We start from the raw sequence: 21,531 nt of genomic DNA on the forward strand, positions 1-21,531 counted from the left end.
CACCAATCACAATAAACTGCCATTTCCCCTGGTAAACTGCTGAAGAGGACTTCCTAAGGTAACTGGACATGCGTCCCGCTGCCCCCTGAGAAAAACCTCTCACTCAGAGGAGATACTTGTAACCTCTGACACAAGGGACAGAAAGTCCTGGAACCATTCTGCTTGCGGCCACAGATGAACTACCACATTCATCTTGAGATTTCGCGAACTCAATACCCCATTCAGAACTTGACGGATCAGGCAAAACAGAAGGAAGGCATACACTTCGAGGTTGGCCCAAGGGTGTTGGAAGGCGTCCTCTGCTAAACCAAGAGGATCCGGGATGACCGAACAGTAAACTTCCAGTTTCCTGTTGAAGTGAGCTGAAAAGAGGTCTAGCATTGATTGTTTGTTTGTGTGTGCATGCGTGTGTTTTAAGTCATACCTAGGCATGATGCTGATATTGTATGAGCACATTACAGGTTTAAATCAGGTAGCTGAATATTATCTTATACTTTCTGCATCCATTACCATAGAAAGGGACCAATGTAGATAATGCCAGACTTGATCCAATACAAAACATACAAATAATTGAGTAACATCTTACATCTTCCTCAAAGTGTATAAAGCCATCTCCTCTACTGATCATACATTAGGGACTAGCATTACAAAATAAGTGAAACCTATTTACAACTTATACTGCACTTCAACACTCTCAATCACAAATTGCTGTCAGTAATACCATAATTTGCTAGAGTGAACATATCACTATATCAATGACCTGTATACTGTACATATAGGTATAGTTTTACATACATTTATGACAAATATCCTCATTATTGATTGATGGCACAAATATTATTAGAAAATACTCCATACATAGAATTAGGTTCCTGAAGATTAGCTAGCAATACCAAAGTAAGATCTAGTTGCTTTGTGTGATGTACACATAATGATTCTTAGAGAATCAAGCTCAGTGTACTGGAAAGAGGTCTAAATTTACACAGTATGCATAGTACAAAAATATTTCTCATTGAGCAGTGCTTTACATTCAACTACTTATGGTAGCATCTCAATAGACATCTCCTTGAATTTCCCTAGCTAACATTATGTATGTATTATATATATATATATTCTATATTATATATATATAATATATATATACACATAAATATATATATATATATATATATTATATAATATATATAATAATATAATATATATTATATATAAATATAAATATAATATTATATAATATATAGTATATATATATATATACTTATATATTATAATATATATATATGTATATTAATTATATATGTATATAATATTCTTATATATATATTAATATATATATATTATAATATATTAATAATATATTATAGATAATAATATTAATCTATATAATATATATATATATATATATATATATATACATAAATATATATTATATAGATATATATATAATATATATATATTTATGTATATATATATATATATATATATATGATATATAGTATATAACTATATATTAGATATATATAATTGAAATAATAATATATTATATATATATAGATATTATTTATTATAATATAGAATTATATATATAAAATTTTATATACATTTATAATATATATATACATTATATTATATAGAAATATATAATTAACATATCTATAATTAGTATATGATTATATATATATTATATTAAATGTATATTTATATTTGAGTATATAACTATATATTATAGATATATATTATAAATATTATCATTAGTATTATTATAATATTTATATATATCAACATAGATGATATTATAAAATTATATATATTATATATATATATTATATATTCATAATATATAACAATTAATATATATATAATAATTATATATATATAGAGTATTTTATATATAATGTATAGATTTAAATATATATAATTAGATATTATATATAGATATTATATTATAGTATATAATAACATATAATTATATATATATATATAGATATATTATATATAAAATACGTCATAAATTATTATACGATATAACATAATAAGAACTATGAATAATATATATTATAAACATATATTATATATATAATGATATATATATATAAGATATTGAAATATATATACATATATAATAGTAATTTTATATAAGATACGTAATTTATTAATATTATATATATATAGTTAATTATATACACTATAATTTATATATTATAATTATTCTAGTAGATTTTATCTAATATATTCAAATATACTCTACTAATATACACTTTTATTCATTATATATAATTTAGTATATATTTTTATAAAATATATTTATATATATAATATATTTCTCATAGTGATATAATTGAAATATAATCATATAAATATAACATATATTTTTATATACTAATATACGTTTATATATCTATAGTAGTATACATTATATAATTTAATTTATTATATATAATATAATATATAATTCTTATTATATATTTTATATATCATATTATTATATTTATTATATAAGTTTATATATTCATATATATTTATATATTTTTATATAATTATTTATATATTTTTTATATATCTATATTATTATTATTATATATAAACTATAACAATTATATATAGTATATTCATATTATTATATGATATTAATATCTAATTATATACGATATTATTTTTATATATAAGTACTTAATTATTATACATAATATATTATATAGCCATATCAGATTATATATATAATATATAGGTTTTTCCATAATATATATATATATATATATATATTTTATATAAAATTTTATATCCATATTTATATCTATATATATATATAGATATATATACATATATAACTATATATATCTATATCTATATATATCATATATATATATCTTCTCTAATATATCTCTATATTATTTATATATATACTTATTATATAAATATATCTTATATATATATATATCTTTTTATATTTTATATATTTTATATAATTCATATGCTTATTCTATATATCTAGTTTAATATATCTATATATATATATATAGATTTATCTATATATATTTTATATATATATCTCTATATATATATCGGATATATATATATATATCTATATATATATCTTATATATATATAACGTATTACTATCTATATATATATATATAATATCTAAAATATATGTCTATATATTTATTATTTTCTATATTATATATCCTATAACTTATATTTTATTATATATATATGATCTATATTTATATATATATATATATATAATATATAGAATATAATTATATATATAATTCTTATATATATATCTAAAATAATATATATATAATCTATCTATATAGATATAGATAGATATATATATATAAGATATATATATATAATATATCCTATATATATATATATATAAAGATATATATATATATATATATATATATATATAATATATATCTATATATAAAATAATTTAAATATATATATATTATCTATATAATAATTTATATATACATATATATATATATAAACTATAAAATATATATCTAATTATATATATATATATATATATATATATATATAAAATATGGTCAATGCTTCAGCTCTCAGATTGAGAAGAGCGTCTCCTCCCCCCAACATCCCCCAAAAGGTTTGTTGGGTTTTAGCGTCCCTTACATTGGTCAATAGACCTAAGGAGAGGTGCCAGACCCAATCCCATCCTAGAGGGAAATTATCGGGGGGGTTTGTGGGGTATTGGAGGAAAGAGGAAACCAAGGCGTCACCTTGAGGGTCAGGGAGTCACGCGTCCGTCAAGAGGTGGGGAAGACGTCGATCCCCTCATAGCCCTCTGCCGGTTTCCTAACTTGGTCTCAACCTCGCGGTACTGTAGATATTAAGTTCAATTTCACTCAGGCCCTTGTGTAACTCTTTAGAATATAAGACTGGTGTTAAATTAATCACTGAGCGTTTGATTTCTGCATAAACCACAGTAACTTAAGAGACCCACGCAACCCAGGTCGGGGTCATAATTTTGGTGTCAGGTGTGGGGTGCCATAGTGTGTGTCGTAATACAGTACAATATGCTAATTGGTCAATCGTTGACCAACTGTGGGTCATTGTGTTTGTGCCAACTTGATAATTAACTGCCAAAGTATAAAACAGTGAGGTACAATGGTGTATAATACACGAAGCACGAGTGCCCACATGACTGACAGCAATGATGAGGGCGCGAGAGACCATAGAGCGGTAGAAGTCAGTCCGGTAAGGAGTGAGGTGAATCATGAAATAGACGAGCAAATTGCGCTTTTTAAAGCATTCATGGAATGGAGACAGCGTGGGGACAGAAACCAGACGAACGCGAGGGACTTGGACAGTTGCAGACCGTCGGGAAACACAAATAGTAACAGTGAAAGTGTAATAAATGGGTCCACATCGTCAGGAGTTATGTTACCGCCTCCGCCTCCGGATGAAGGTAAAAGACCAGGTCCTGTCCTGGAGGGTACGTGCCGGAATTCCATGGTTCGCGGCCCAAAGAAGGATTCTTCTCCGTAGAGGTCTTTTTAACGAGTGTGGAACTCACTACGGAAAGGTGGACAGACGAGGAAAGAGTTTTGGTTGCCAAACAGAAAATTACCAGGGACGCTCAGCGTAGGATGGTAGGTTGGAAACATGGCTCTTCCGAAGATTGGGGCGATTTCAAAAAGAAAATGATCAGCCGTTTTGGCCTCCGGGAGAGTGAACGAAGAAGGTTATGGGGCAGCCTACCACCCCACGATGAGGGTGGGGGAGACCGTGGCCTCTTTTGACGACCGACTGTCAAAGGACTATGATAGTCTGGCACCTGCAATGGCTCGATTGGAAGATGATAAAGATGCCTTCTGCAGGCAAATATTGGAGAAGGCCCTTCCCTCAGGTGTTATCGGTATCCTCTACGGAAACGAAGGACTACAAGCGCTGTTAGAAGACGCTATCCCAGCCATACAATCACTAGTTGATACCACACGGCAGGAACAAGAAAGAGAAGGAAGTGGGGCTGCTCCCCGTCCTTTCATAGCTGCCGCCGCCCGTCCTGGTACAAGAAGACGCGCTCTACCCGCCCCATCCAACTCCAGGGCTGGCCCTAGTGCCAAGCGACCGAGGGGAGCCAGGGGAAGGGGGAGCGTGGATATGACCGGGGGACTGCTGGCAGTGCGGGAGAAGGGGTCACTGGTACGCCCAATGCCCCTTCTTTGGACAGTGGGGTTGTTATGGGTGCGGTGCACCGGATCACCCGGTCAGCCAGTGTACAAAAAATGGCGCCGCCCCAAATTGCGGGCTCCCCTCCCACAAGAGGAAGGGGTAGGCCGTGAGGAAGGGGAAGGCCACGAGGAAGGGGAGGAAGGAGAGTGCCGACAAACAATCCCCCTCCGGCACTCCAAAGGCCAGCGGCAGCCGCGACTGGAGGAACGACAGAGGGCCCGGTCGGAGCCATGCCACCTCCAGCCAGCAAGTAGGTAGGGACCTACCCCCGCCCTGTGGTGCTCCCACTGGCCCCGGGGTGAGAGCTTCTGTTGGGGAGGCTGGACAGCCGTCTCCCTCCGCCCCTTCCTCTCACGAGAGTGGAGATGGAGCCGTACCTATTCTAGAAGTGGGAATAGAATTGGAAAACCACAACGCGCTATTAGACAGTGGGGCATGTGACTCTTTGATCGAGGAATGTTCAGTGACGGGCGCCATTTTGGCATTGAAAGGGTGTCTAACATTGCACAGTGCCAGTGGGCATACCATCGTGTTGCAGAGAACAGTGCAACAAGCCATCTTCCTCGGTGGACGAGTGTTGACTCACAAATTCTATGTGGTGCCTACCACCCATATACCTGGCGTTCCTATTATACTGGGAATCGGGTTCGTGAGCGAGCACCGAGTGCTTCTCCTTGGGGTAGGGGAAAGAGAAGTGGGAGTGGCGATGCCAGTCGAAGGGGGACAGTACCAATGGATTCCCATACTGGGGGAAACAGAAGTTGTCCGAATTGCCCTGCCCGCCACGGGGGATACAGGAGTGGTGCCCGCTAGCCCTGAGGTGGGGGAGGTGATTCCACCCGCCTATCTCTACTCCCTTCCCCTCGTCCCGGCAAGGAAACTACAAGAAGGAATGCTGGTGTATATAAATCACCATAGAAAGTGGGCACTTTATGTTGCCTGGTGTCGCTACCATTGTCGATGGCAAGGCAAATGTACCTTTTATAAATGTGAGTAGTAGTAGATTAGAATTAAGTAACGAGTGTCTATGTGATTTGGAAGTGTGTTCCCTTGTAGAAGCCAATAACGCAGTGTCGGCTTTGACTACCCAGAGTCAAGGTTGTGGTGAAACCCAGCTTAGAAAACTAGTGCAAACAGCTGTTAAAGCAATACCTTTGAATTACCATAGTAGCGTAGGAGAAATAGTAAGGGAATATCAAGACACGATGGCGATAAGAGAAGAGTCTCCAGGGAGAATAGATAAGTTACCTTTTAAAATTGAAACAGGAGATCATCCACCTATTCGAAGTGAGCCTTACAGAACACCTGCCTGTCATGAACAAGTAATTGGGGAAAAGATAAAACAGGCTGTGTTGATTATAGACGATTGAATGTCATTACCAAGGACAACGCCTATCCATTGCCCTCGATCGAAGAACTTTTGCTTAAAGTAAGGGAGAGTAAATTTTCCACCACAATGGATCTTAAGTCTGGCTATCATCAAATACCTCTTGATAATGAGAGTAAAGAGAAAACGGCCTTTATAGCGAATAATCAGCTATATGAATATAATTTCCTTCCCTTTCACGAGTAATGATGTCCGTTTTAGCCTCTATAATTGGCCTTGGGGTTTTTGTATATTTAGATGATATCATTTTAGTTGGTGCTACTGTAGAGGAGCATAAAGGTAACCTGATACAAGTTTTGGAAGCATTAAGGCATCATGGGATGAAAATAAATTTAGAAAAATGTAAGTTTTTCCAGGCCGAAGTAGAATTTTTGAGGCACCTAGTAACTTCTGAAGGCCTGAAGCCTTGTGCCGATAAAGTTGTAGCAATTAAAGAATATCCACGACCAAAACATGCAAAAGATGTAGTCAGCTTCCTCGGACTTGCGGGTTACTATCGGAAGTTCATTAGGAACTTCGGAGAGATAGCAAGGCCGTTAGACGCATGAAGGAAGCAACCTGATTTCCAATGGGGTGAGAAAGAGAAAGAAGCTTTTCAGAAATTAAAAGATGCCTGAATGAGCGACGAACTCTTGGCTTATCCGAGGTTCGATTGCCCTTTTTTTGTGACCACAGACGCAAGTGATATTGCGACAGGAGGAGTAATCTCCCAGATTGACGATGAAGGTAATGAAAGACCAGTTTGTTTTGCATCACAAGCATTAAAAGGGGCAGAGAAAAATTATAGTACCTTTGATCGAGAGGTTTAGGCGGTCTTATGGTTGCTGGAGAGAATTATTTTTTGCTGGAACACAAAATAAATATTTTCACAGATCATCAACCATTACCATACCTGCTGAAGAAGAGCGAAATTACAAATCGCCAAGCTCGATGGATCGAGCGAATTTTAGAGTTTGACATCGTAAAGATTGAACATATCCCAGGGAAAAGTAATAGGGTGGCTGATGCTCTCTCCAGGAACATCATAAGAGTAACAACTCGTGCCGCAAGGTGCAAGGAAGAACGACAAAAGAAACCTCGTGACGTTGGTGGCACAGGCACTGCAGGCAATAGTGCCAGCAACGTTTCAACAGTTCTGAACAATGACAGTCAAACAAATGTAAACGCGATGCGCAGAAAACGGGAATCTCGCAAGCACTCAGATGAATGGGAGTGCCCGAGGTGGTAGCTGGTTAAATGCAGGTGGAACTCCGTCCGGGGGATTCCAGAATAAATGCCTGGAGAATGAAAGTGTGGTTGATTTTTGTGGTTGGAGTGTGCGAGAATTGGCTGAAAGTCAGGTGTCTGAAGCTTGGATTAGTCAGATCAAGGCTTGTGTGAAAGGTGAGAGCAACGAGTTCCTGAGTTCTGTGCATTTGTCAAAAGACGCGTTCTTCATTGAGGAAGACGTCTTGTTGTGTAAATATGAAAAAAGGCCCGGAGATGTCCGAGCCCGAGTCGTTCTTCCTCGAGCCTTAGTAGAGAGAGCCATACACATGATTCATATTACCCCTTATGCTGGACATGTAGGCATAGAAAGATCTCTTAGAAGAGCCCGTGAGCACTTCTTTTGGGTTGGCATGCGTAGGGACATAACTAGATTTGTAAGAAACTGTCATGTGTGCAACACGATGAAAAAGCACAGAACGGTGATTCCGAAGGCCCGATTATGGCCAGTGGTGCCGCTAAAGTGGGATAGAGTGCATATGGATGTGGTAGGACCACTACCTTCAGTGCAAGGACAACCTAGATATATTTGTGTGTTTTTCGATGCGTTCACGCGTTTCACAAGTGTACGCAATGATAAACAAATCAGCAAAAGAAGTGGCTAAAGCTTTGCATTCCCTGGTAAACCGATTCGGGTGTCCCAGAATACTAGTGTCGGACAACGGCCACGAGTTCGTAAATGAACTAATTCACGAGTTTACGGCCCTCTTACAAGTAGACCATGTCACCATCGCGGCTTATCGGCCGTCTGCTAACGGACTCGTTGAGTCTCACAACAGAGTAGTAGTCAACATCTTAAAATATCTCATTGGGGATAATGCGACTTCCTGGCCGTCTCTGTTGCAGACGGCTGAGATAGCTATTAATGCCGCATATAACAGCTCGATTAGGGACACACCCCCCTTCTTGATGTATGGACAAGACATCCGCCTGCCGTATTTGGTGGTCTTGGACCCTCAACAGATGCCCCTTTACACGGTGGAACAGTACCGGATGTGGTTTTGTAACACGACCCGACGGGTGTTCCAAGCGACGCAACGTCTGCTGTTGAGGGCAAACGAAAAGTACCGCTTGCGGTACGACAGACTGTTTCGGGCTCACGATTCCCCAATACAGGTTGGAGATCGAATCTACTTGAAGAGAATGCAACTATCGAAACACAAGCTCGAACCGTCATATATGGGACCGTATTGTGTGAAGGAGTTCAAGCACTCCTCTGCTGTGATTCATCATATTCGCACAGGGGCTGTGAGCGAGCACCACCTGTCGCATTTGCGTCCGGGGCTCGAAGACAGCTTAGTGTTTCACACCAATAAACCAGTACCCCCGTACCCAGGGTTAGCCGGGTACCTGGGAGACGAGCCAGTGAAAAATACCGGAGCACAAGTGGGCACCCTGCCAAGAGCACAAGACCGAGCTCCCGAGCCTATGTCATACGTAAATGCTATTGCAAAGTAAATGAAAGGGGTCAGTGAACAGAGTCTGTAAATGCCAACCCACGTCTTTGCCTAAGATTCAGAATCATACCAGTTGTTTTATTTTTTTTTATTTTCTGATATCTCATTCAGGTTGTAATGTGTCACAAATTTATGTTGTTCTATTTAAATTGTCCAAATTATTTTGAGAACAAATGTTATTGCCTATGGATCATATTCTGGTGTGTAATTTTGTTTTGTTTGTGGTTGTGTTGCTTATGTACTATGTTATTTTATTATTCTAATTTATTGTTTTTTATTTGTGTTAAATTTGCCGCAACCCCAATTCCACCCTATTTTATAATTCACAAATTACACTAATGCTTGTAAAGTTTTTTTTTTCAGATTTTCAGAGATGATGAAATTTTTCGTTTGTGCCTGAATTTCCATATTTATTTTTATGTTTCTTTATTTATTTTTTTATTCCTATGTGATAGTAAATGTATATTAATGTTCCAAGAGGATTCTTTTATTTTTGTGAAATTCCTCTGCATTATTTTTGTCCTGTGTATAAATGTCTAAATTATGCTTTGTTATTTTAAGTATATTCAATACATTGACATGATACAATGTAATTAAAAATTGATGCCATGTGTCGTGATTGCCAAGGGCAGTGGCTGAATGTGTGAAATTTTCTATCTTTTTGTTTTTACCATTTTGTTGTGATTATAAATCAGAACTTATTGAATGAATTCTTTTCTTCTTGGTATTGATCTGTTCCAGGAAAGAGTGATTGTTCCTAATTTTTTTTAAAAGATCTTATGTTGTTGTAAGACGTGTTCAATTTACTTGTAACCTTTGGTTTATACACATGTCAAATGGCCCCCTTTAAGATAGTTAATTTTAATTTAGATAAATCAGTACCTTGAGGGACGAGACTCGAGGTGGGACAAGGCAGGGACTGCAGCTTTGCGAGGACGCAAAGGAACTTGGGGAGAGTGTGATAAACCATTCTAGAGGGCTTATAAAGAACTCCCCAAAAATTCTGAACTTCTCACAGGACGCCATGTATGTCAATGGTCAGTTACTCTCAGATTGAAAAGAGCATCTCCTCCCCCTAACATCCCCCAAAAAGTTCGTTGGGTTTTAGCGTCCCTTACATTGGCACCTATTGGTCAATAGACCTAAGAAGAGGTGCCAGACCCAATCACATCCTAGAGGGAAAATATCGGAGTGGTTTGTGGGGTATTGGAGGAAAGAGGAAACCAAGGCGTCTCCTTGAGGGTCAGGGAGTCACGCGTCCGTCAAGAGGTGGGGGAGACGTCGATCCCCTCGTAGCCCTCTGCCGGTTTCCTAACTTGGTCTCAGCCTTGCGGTACTGTAGATATTATGTTCAATTTCGCTCGGGCCCTTGTGTAATTCTTTAGAACATAAGACCGGTGTTAAATTAACCACTGAGCGTTTGATTTCTGCATGACCCACAGTAACTTAAAGAGACCCACACGACCCAGGTCGGGTCATATATATATATAATATATATATAGATTATATATATAGATATATATATATATATATAGAAGGAGAGATATATATATAGGATGATATATATTTATTAATAAATATAGTTAAAATTATTTATATATAAAATATATAATAAATATATAAAAGTATAGGTAGTATAAGATACATATATAATATATATATATATATATATATAAGATATAGGATATTGACCTATTATATATAGAGATATATAAATATATGATATAGATAGAATTATATGGATATAGAGATATATATATATATATATAATATAGAAATATATATAAATATTAATATATATATATATATATACATAGATATATAATATATATATATATATATAATATATTATATATATATATATAATATATATATAGTATATATATAGATATATATATATATATATACTATAGTATGTATGATATATATATATATATATATATATATATATATATATATATATATATATAGATATATATATATATATATATATATATATATATATATATATATATATATATATAGTATATATATATATATATATATATATATATATATATATATATATACTATAATATATATATATATATATATATATATGATAATATATATATATATATAGATATATATATATATATATATATATATATATATATAATATATATAAATTGGAGCCCCAGTTATCAGCGCTCTTATTTTATGGCACTTGTCTAGTGAAAGAAAAAACCTGCAAATTCAGTGCATATAGTATGTGCCAATTTCAATTTATCAGTGCCAATAATCAGGTATTGGTGCCAATGCATACCCAACATAGGCACCACTCTCTGGTTATTGGCACCAAAATCACTGATTTTTGGTTATTGCAACTTTCACCTATTGTCTCACCCTGTTCGTTAACCTATATTTCATGGCGTATCTGATTTGATGAATATATTGTTGTTGAATTAGTGTTGCATTATGTTTAGATATATCTGACTAAAACGTATAGGTCATACAAGCCGTAAACTGTGAAATGGGGAAGTTTTTCTTCGGCATTGTGACTGGCAGTAATGGCTATGAGACCGAGTGTAGCTAAAAGGTGTGGCTTGTGACGTCATGGATCATCTCCACGTGCTTTGTTTGGTCCTAATTTTCCCCATCCATATACTCTTTCAAACTTTGGAAATATGCCTCCCGGAAATCCATAATTCAAGATCAGTAAGAGATTGGTTAAATAATCATCCTGAAATTATGAATTAAATGGCCTGCTAAATCGCCACATTTAAAACCCATAGAAAATCTATGGGCAAAAATGGTTAACCACTGGGATGCTAGTAAGGCCAAGAATAAAACTGGTTTAGTCAAGCATGCTAAATCAGTGTGGGAATTATGTAGGCCTACATGCTATGAAAACATTTGTGGAAGTCTAGTTGGATCTATGTCAAGGCAATTGGGGAAAGTGACAAATAAAAAGGGAGAGAGAGAGAGAGAGAGAGAGAGAGAGAGAGAGAGAGAGAGAGAGAGAGAGAGAGAGAGAGAGAGAATTATTTAAGTTTACAGAGACGAGACCTTCATTTTTGAAAGGTTGTAAGAGGTGCAATAAGTAAATTTTTGGTTCGATATTTTCACTCATAATTAGAAAAATAATTATCTATCCTATTTGTTTAATTTACCTATTTTGTGTGTGTGTGTGTGTGTGTGTGAGAGAGAGAGAGAGAGAGAGAGAGAGAGAGAGAGAGAGAGAGAGAGAGAGAGAGAGAGAAACAATAACATCACTGAAACACGGGACGCAGCAGAAAAGTTGCCAGATACTTCTTTTTTCCATATCAAACTAATAATTTTGGAAAAGGTTGCTGTTTCATTGTTGCCGAGTGTACAAGGTGAATAAAATTATGAAGTTTTTTACACTCTTATTCTTAATTTTGCATATTATTTCAATCAATGTACACTATGAATCAAGTAGTATTTGATCTATCCTTATGAATAATTATTGATAACATATAACTTAAAATAATTTTCATTGCTTTCAGTTATAAAATGATGACATAATTTGTTTAACGACTAAAACAAGCTGATGCACTTAAAATTCACTGAAAAATAAATATTTAAGCCCATGTATTTACATTATTTGTCTTTGAGAGTTTTATCATAATAAAATACATATGTCAATTGGATAAACCATTTGAAATAAAACTAAAACTACAAAAACATAGTCTACTTACATACATATAAAAGACCCTTCTGTGTTGGTACAGGAATGAGAACACCCAGCATTGGCTAACATACATTCATCTATATCTTCACAAGTTATGCCATCACTACCAAGACGGTATCCAATGGGGCATTCACACCTACCAGTATATGAAATCAGCTTGTAAAGAAAATATAAAACATTGTAGTTAATAAAAACAAATCATGAAATATTATATGTATAATTCAGGTATCTATTTACGAACATTTTAGTAATGACTATTAACAAAGCATTCTGAAATAGATGCAATCAAGAACCCCAAGAAAAGAAACACACAAAACCAATAATTGTAAGAATTTGAAAAATAATAAATATTGTGTTGGTAATTAGTCACTTTCATTGATTTTTAACATCAAAGAATTAAAATAATATTCTTCCAATGTTTTGACATGATTACACCTTTCACTTATGATGTCTGGAACCCTGACTACTTGATCTGATTCTCTCTATTTGCAGTGTAATATCTCCTGTATTGTTGTTTTATGACTCACATTTGGTTAATACTTTTGTAGCTCTTTTGCCTTTGTCATGGGCGCATAAAACTTGGTGCTGATCTTTCACTACTACATAATCCACAAATTTCATTTCATCTACTGTAACAAAGGTGGTTATCCTCCTTGGTGAAGAAGATTTTCAAGGTACAATATAGTTTTATTAACATTTCTCCTTTTTCATGCTGTGTAAAGTCATTGGAAAGCTAAAGATGTTGGGCTGCCAAGTGGGAGGAGCCTACAATGAAAAGATAAAAAATAAAAAAGGTAAAAGCAATGCATGTTAAGGCCAAAAGGATGTTGCTAAAATCTTTTTGTACTGTTTATAGTATGCTGCATAAGACAGTAAATGCAATGCAGTACACCCTTGAAGGAGGAGGTTACTAAAAGCAACGAAATCTGAAAGTGGTAAGATATGGAGGTCTGTTTCCCACGATATCCTCATCTGGATAGTATAGGTTTATGAGGTACTGATTATGTATGGGTACTGCATTAAAATTATACTTACATGTAATACTTTACTAGATAAAGAAACCAGGTGCAGTGCTTAACCCTTAGTTACTAGATCAAGAAACCAGGTGCAGTGCTTAACCCTTAGTTATTAGAATGGGAAAAATGAAAAATGTAGTCACTCAAGGAACATGTTAAAAGAATGGACAAACTATTCTTGAAAAAAATCCTTTAGATTTTATTTGAAAAAAAAATCATCAGTGATTTTGATGACGCACTTCTAACACATGCAATGCAACATGAGAAAAGGCGGTGCTATGAGCTTTGTGAAAGTACACAACAGGTACATATAGGTATGTATGTTAGGATTGTTTTAGTTGAAAGGGATACTTTCATCCACAAAATATAAAACAAGTGCAACAAGATATATAACACAGTTTTAATACAAAATATTCCTACATTTAACAAACAAAATGTAAATTTTTCTAGTAGTATATACTCAAGCAATTTCTTCAAAATAACTCTGCGAAAATATATCAACATACTGTACCTGAATGATCCCTGCATATTATGGCACTCTCCACTGCAGCCTCCATTGTTCTTGGCACATTCATCAACATCTTTACAAGTTTGGTTATCTTTGCCAAGTATCATTCCTAGTGCACAGTGACATTCATATCCACCTTCGGTATTCACACATTTATAACTACAGCCCCCATTTTCATGAGCACATTCATTTACATCTTCACAAGTGTGATTATCAGCTGCTAATATATATCCACTAGGACATAGGCAAGTGTAATGTCCTTCCCGATTAGAGCACTGATGAGAGCACCCTCCATTATTCATTCCACATTCATCTACATCAAGGCATGTACGTCCATCTACTCCTAAAATGAGCCCAGTTGGACATTTGCATTTGAAAAAACCCTTTTTATTGGTACAGTGGTGAGAACAGTTGCCATTATTATCGAGGCACTCGTTAACATCTTCACATGTATGTTCATCTTCAGCAAGAACAAAGCCAGGAGGGCAACTACATGTGTAACGCCCATGGAGGTTGTTGCATTCGTGAGTGCAGCCACCATTATCATCACCACACTCATTTACATCACTGCAGGTTAAATTGTCATTTTCAAGCACTAAACCTTCTGGACAAGCACAATGGAAAGTTCCAATCTGATTTATGCATTTGTGTGTACATCTTCCGTTATCTTTTAAGCATTCGTCAATATCCAAACATCTAGTAACATCAACTAGAGTAAAGCCTTCTGGGCAAAGGCAAATGAAAGATCCTTCAGTATTCGAACATTCATGAGAGCACCCTCCTTTCTCAACATCACATTCATTGATATCCCAACAAGTTAGATTATCCTTCCTAAGCCATAATCCTGATGGACAGGAACATTTGTAGCTTCCATTATCATTATGACATATATGGCTGCACCCACCATTATCTGCACCACATTCATCAATATCGACACATTTCTTCCAAATTACGTCATTAAATAATTCAAACACAGTAGCATCTTCTTCATTATAGTAGTCGTAGTAATCATCAGGGATTTGCAGTTCCCATCCATCAGGGCATTCACATTCATAAGTACCTTCTAAGTTTACGCACATATGACTACAACCACCATTATCTTTTAGGCATTCATCTACATCCTCACATTCGAATGTTGAATTATTGGATACCTCTGAGAGCATCATACCTTTGGGGCACTCACATCTAAAACTTCCTTCGGTGTCTACACACGTATGACTACACCCACCATTGTTTTGTAAGCATTCATTGACATCAATACAATGATTCAGATGTAGTGATGCCTCTTTGCCTTCCTCAAAAGTAAATCCTTTTGGACATCTACATTCAAAATCACCTTCAATATTAAAACACTCATGGCTACAATTACCATTATTGTCTAGACATTCATCAATATCAACACATACATGTAATTTTTCATACGCCGTTCCTTCTTGTATCAGTTCTAATCCATCAGGACAGGTACATTTGTATCCACCATCAAAATTATGACAAACATGTGTACAACCTCCATTCTCTACCAAACATTCATCAATGTCATTGCACATATGACCATCAGTGTTTAATGTCCATCCCGGTGGACAATGACAAGCATAGGAACCATTTTGGTTGGTACAAAAATGTGAGCAACCATTATCAACACCACACTCATCTATATCAAGACAAGTTTGACCATCACTATCTAATTTAAACCCATCATGACACACACAGCTGTATGAACCAGGAAGGTTCTTACAATCATGCTGGCAATCAGACAATTGTAACAGGCACTCGTTTATGTCAGTGCAATGGAAATCATCCTCAAGCTCAAAACCAACATTACATGAACACATAAAGGAGCCTGGCTCATTTATACAGATCTGAAAAGAAATAAATCAATCATAAAGAATAACAATTATCATCAGTAAATTATATAATTATAGCTTCTAATTAAACTCAAGGGGATTTATAATCTTTTTTGTTAAAATTTGCAAATGTCTGTTAATAGTAATAGTAGTACTTAGAAATACTTTACAATGAGGAAGAAAAGATAACTTTCAGACACAAAGTGATTCTCAACCTATTTTCATAGTCTTCACAGACATTTCAGTAAAGAAAAATATCACACATAAAATTGTTGCACAAAAAAAGGGAACATCCTTTGATCAAGGCACAGAAATGCATGAATTACTGAATCATAGAAATGACAATACGTATGCTTTGATACCCTACCAGTCTGTAACTTTTCACTAAAAATCTATTGAAACATTAAGTTGATAGAACTGCTTGTAACAAAGTATTTTAATATTATTACCTGATCACAACCTCCATTTCCTTCTTCACATTCATTAGTATCTATGCATGAATGACCATCTGAGTCAAGCTTATACCCATCTTCACAATCACAGAAAAATGAACCCTCTGTGTTTTGACAGACCTGCTGGCAACCTCCCGATTCTGTGGCACATTCATTGATGTCTGAAATAATAAACCAAAAAATTTCCCTTTTAAAAGTAAACATACAAACTTTGACTAAAAAATATTTAATTTTGGAAAGAGAGAAAAACCACACTAAAATAAGAGAACTGAACCATACCAGATACTAAAGACAAGAAAATATGGTGAAAAATAAAAGATATTGTCCTACTAAAAATTTATTATGTACTTATTATTGATACAAAAAGATACCAAATTCTGTCCTAATAAAAAATAGGTGATGCTTACTCAGAAGACAAGCAAGGGCTTTCCTTATAAGAACACCAGTTTCTCCTGTTCTACATGTTTTTGCTCCTTATGCAGACCTTAAATACTTAATTTAATAATGTGATTGGGAGGAACACAGTACGTAATAGTTAAGTACCTACAATAAAAAAAGTTTTTGTAAAAATCCATTAATCACAGACTCTCTTATGCATCCAGGTGCAAGAAGCAAAAGATTTCAAATAAAGCCTCCTTTGTGCATGCCCAGCTTTATCCCCAGTCCGTGAAGTGATGCTCTCTTAATTTTCTGTGCCAGTCTCTGTTTAAATGGGGAACATATGGCAGGAAGGCCAAAGTGATAATAATTTACTGATTTGCATAAAACATATTATCGAAAAAAGTTTGCTTTTACAAACCCATTTATCATATGTCTCAATCACCACTTAGGAGGGAAACGAGGTCAAGAAAAGGAGGAATTAGCTACCAAACGTTAAAATAATGGGTTTACAATGGAAGATGAACTGAAACACTCACCAAACACAAGAGGCTTAACAATTTGTACTCCAAGAGACACGCACCTACAGTGCAACAGATAAATGAGGAATGGATCATACAGGGATGAAGGTGAATGATCCAAATCTCTTTCCATGGAAATGTCCCTATGAACACAAATCTAGTCATATGAGTGACATCACAAAGATAAAACTTGGCAAAGCTTTTCCGACAATGCCAGGTGCTAGTGCTAAAGGATGGCAAAGAGCTCCAAATTATACTTAATGAGCAATGAAGACAAGAGACCACAAAATTCTTACACCTTACTCCTAAATGACGTGAGTTTCTCACTGGGTTGAGCAGACTTAACATGAGAAATGACTTGTAATGACGAACATCAGAGCAAGCTTTTCAACAGTGGTCAATTTTGGAAAAAAAACTATCACAAGACTGAGTCTGGTTTTGAACTGTGCAGCAAATAAAAAACCAACTGAAGAAGAGACTTCAATGTAAGACTTCAATTTAAATGGCATGGAGGTTGTTGACAAGCTTAGGGGTGGCCTGCGAGGTAATCAGGAACATTATCCCCAGGGGAAAATCTAAGACTTGTTCAGCAAAGGATCACAAGACTACTTAATAAGACTGAACAGCACTAGGTTAAGTTGAGACTCACATCTTGAGGGTCTCTGTGAAACCTCAGTAATGGAATGGCCAAAGTGAAGGAGTCACCAGTGCTCCTTTTATACCAGAAGTTAAAGTCAAAAGAAAGTTTTCTGGCATTTTTCAGGTACAGTATACAAAAAGTCTGCTAGGACTGGAAGAGTGGCATCAAGGCGATAACAACCCACTTTGTCACACATAGCTATGAATCTACCCCACTGTGCATTGTAAAGAGTTGTGTTGGTTGCCCTGCAGGGACTGGTGGTAGCATCTGCAATGACATTCTTTATCAAACTATCCTTGAGGACAAGTAAATTATCACAAACATTAGAAGCTGCAGTGATTGTGAAGGATGAAAAAATGTGTGGAAAAGAGGCTGCTTCAGAAAATCTCTCCCAGTGGAAAGAGACCTGGGAAAATCCAAAACTTCAAGAAAGTCTGGAAACCCCTCCAGCTGAGACCATAAGGGAGCAATGAGGGTCAACTGAATTTGAAGAAATCCAAAACTTGGCAGGTTTGGTCTCAAAGAGGATCAAATGCCAGGATATGTAAGCATCAAGGCTGTCCCAATGCTGAAGCTTGGAATTTACTAACTCAACCACCACTAGGTCTGGGTGCAGAGAATAGTAATGAGAAAATGTGGTATTCATTGATGTGGTGAACAGATCTAATAAAAAGAACTCAGATGTCCTTCACACTCTAATAAAATGCCTTTCTGACAAAGCACATATCCTCACACTAAACAGACAACAATTACGACCGTGTCTCCCTGATTTCACAGTATAAAATAACTGTGGTGTTGTTGGACATGACTTCCTGCAGCAATAAGTCAGTTGAAAATGATTGGACCAAAGACAACTACATAAAGCTCCAGAAATTAAGCATGTGACTCTCCTTTCTAGACCAGATCCTCTGACCCAGAGGGCACAACACGTGAGCTCTCCATCCTGAGGTCAAGGAGTCAATAAACATAAGAGATTTGGTCCTGGAGGTACTAGAGAAACTCCTTTTAGCAAATTCCAACAATCCTCTGCCAAAACAAAATACAAAGAATGGACTACCTGGTCAGGATCCAGATGGCTAGAGATATCAAGGCTGGCTCGTAACATATAGCCTGTTAGTGATGGAAGCAAAAACAAAAGCAGTTGGATGGAACGAACCTCTCCAAGAAATTAAGTGGCCGATCAACACTCACCAAGATTTGTCTGTAAAACTAGTGTAATCTTAGTTAGGGAAAATAGAGTAGATATAAAGAGAGAGAGAGAGAGAGAGAGAGAGAGAGAGAGAGAGAGAGAGAGAGAGAGAGAGAGAGAGAGAGAGAGAGAGAGAGAGAGAGAGAGAGAGAGAGAAAATGCTTTAAACACCGGATGTGTTTGTTGTAATGACGACCATAACCTAAACAAGTGGAAGTGTTTGTCGTGTTAGCGACAATTAAAAAAATGCATTAGCTGCTTTACGATAAAGCAGTTGAAATAACCCTTAACCTGCCAACAGAAGCCACACACTCCCGGCAACATCATTAATCATGCTCAGGAAGGAGGTGATGAAATTAATTACTACCCCAAAAGGGTGGTACCAAGGACGTCGTCTTTAGTCACCACCAATGAGATTAGTCACCAACCAATGAGGAAGACCAGAATGCAGCAACAGAAAAGACTGCTTACTTTAAGGATGAGAGATTTCTTTCAATAAATGTCGAGAGAAGAAGCAGAGAAGCACAGAAGAGAGGCAAAAGAGCAACCAGAGGGTGCGGTTGTGTGCTTTACCAGCCGTGGGCAACAAAGGCTCCATACTTCGACATGTCGTCATTTTACAACACTTTGCCTCGAGTTGACAATACAAGAGCCTTACAACCATCAATACTAATTAAGCTTGTATGTTTAAAACTGTGTAAATATTTAGTTTGTGTTAATGAAATAAAAAGAACTGCACTCTTTCTAACCTCTTGAAACTACAAGAATCCTGAGACTACAAGAATCCAGACAATCTACAATAAATACAAAGACAATATGATAACAGACACAAAAGCAAGAATAAAAGCCATTACACTGGTAACAAGAAGAAAAATACTTCACATTAGTGGCAAATAAAGAATTATTACATTGGTGTGCAGCTGAAAAGGATTCGAAGAAAGACATAAGTGAAGTGCGAGACGTACAAGCAGTTAGAAACAAAGGCAAATCATAACATATGAAGGACGAATCATGCACATAAAAGAATAACAGACAATGAGGCACACCGACAAAACATTCCTGCTTAAAGACACAATATTTACAGCAGCTGAAAAGAAGCAGCGGGCAGTGGAAATAATGTTTACAAACATTATCGCTTAGAAAACCCCACAGCTAAAAAAAAAATAATCCCCAAAGATTGACTAACAAGTCACGACTGTAACAAAGTGAAAAGGAAACATCGTATGTATGAAGGTAAACATGAGACGACATAATCAGTGGTAATCAGCAAATTCCTGTGTTGGTTGTGGAAGGAGAAAAGTGAAGAAATTCAAGAAAAACGATCTGAGGTTACAAAGCTTTTCAATTACAGTAGTACCTCGAGATATGAAAGGCTCTACTTACGAAAAACTCGAGATACGAAAGCCAATGCGAAAAATTTTACTGCTCTACATACGAAAAGTTTTCAAGATACGAAAGGTTGTTACTGTAAAGTCCCGAGATTCGCCCGGACCACCGAGAACAATTTTAAAACTCACGCGCCGCCAACTGAGTAAACTCGCCACCATCCTCCCGCTCTCCCATTGGTTCCTGATGCTAGTCACCCCATAAGGTCCTGCTCTCCTATTGGTCAGCATCTACCCCTTGTGCTTTAAGTATTCTATTAGTAAAAGGATGCTGTAAATTGAAAAACTTATTCATGCAATACATTTAATTAAAAAAAAAACATTAGGTAAAGATAGAATAAAGAATAGAAATGAATGGTTATTATACTGTTTGGTAGTTTCAGTAGTTGAAGAGAGATAATGAAAATTTATGGCTTACTGTGTAAAGTGATTGCTTGTCGATCGTTCGATACTCGTAAGTGCTGGATGTAAACAGACGTTTGGAAGCTTTTTTTTTTTGTTTGTTTATTATAGTTAATGGTTACTTAATAATTATTTGAAATGAGTACATGCAATACATCTAATAAAAAAATTGTGAATTAGATAT

The 21,531-nt window shown here is 35.5% G+C and overlaps 1 protein-coding gene across 6 annotated transcripts in view; it reads right to left on the reverse strand.

Annotated features, from left to right (window-relative positions):
- The window catches only part of LOC135219424 (uncharacterized), a 913,425-nt gene that overhangs the window by 236,458 nt on the left and 655,436 nt on the right, over window positions 1–21,531 (reverse strand). For all 6 annotated transcript variants that reach the window (XM_064256195.1, XM_064256199.1, XM_064256198.1 and 3 more), the window contains exons 18-20: window positions 16,830–16,993; window positions 14,540–16,395; window positions 13,020–13,148 (exon numbers count right to left, since the gene is read on the reverse strand). In XM_064256195.1, coding sequence (XP_064112265.1) covers window positions 13,020–13,148; window positions 14,540–16,395; window positions 16,830–16,993 — 2,149 coding nt within the window. The remainder of the gene's footprint in view (window positions 1–13,019; window positions 13,149–14,539; window positions 16,396–16,829; window positions 16,994–21,531) is intronic.

Source organism: Macrobrachium nipponense, chromosome 1 (genome assembly GCF_015104395.2).
Source record: "Macrobrachium nipponense isolate FS-2020 chromosome 1, ASM1510439v2, whole genome shotgun sequence".
NCBI lineage: Eukaryota > Metazoa > Arthropoda > Malacostraca > Decapoda > Palaemonidae > Macrobrachium > Macrobrachium nipponense.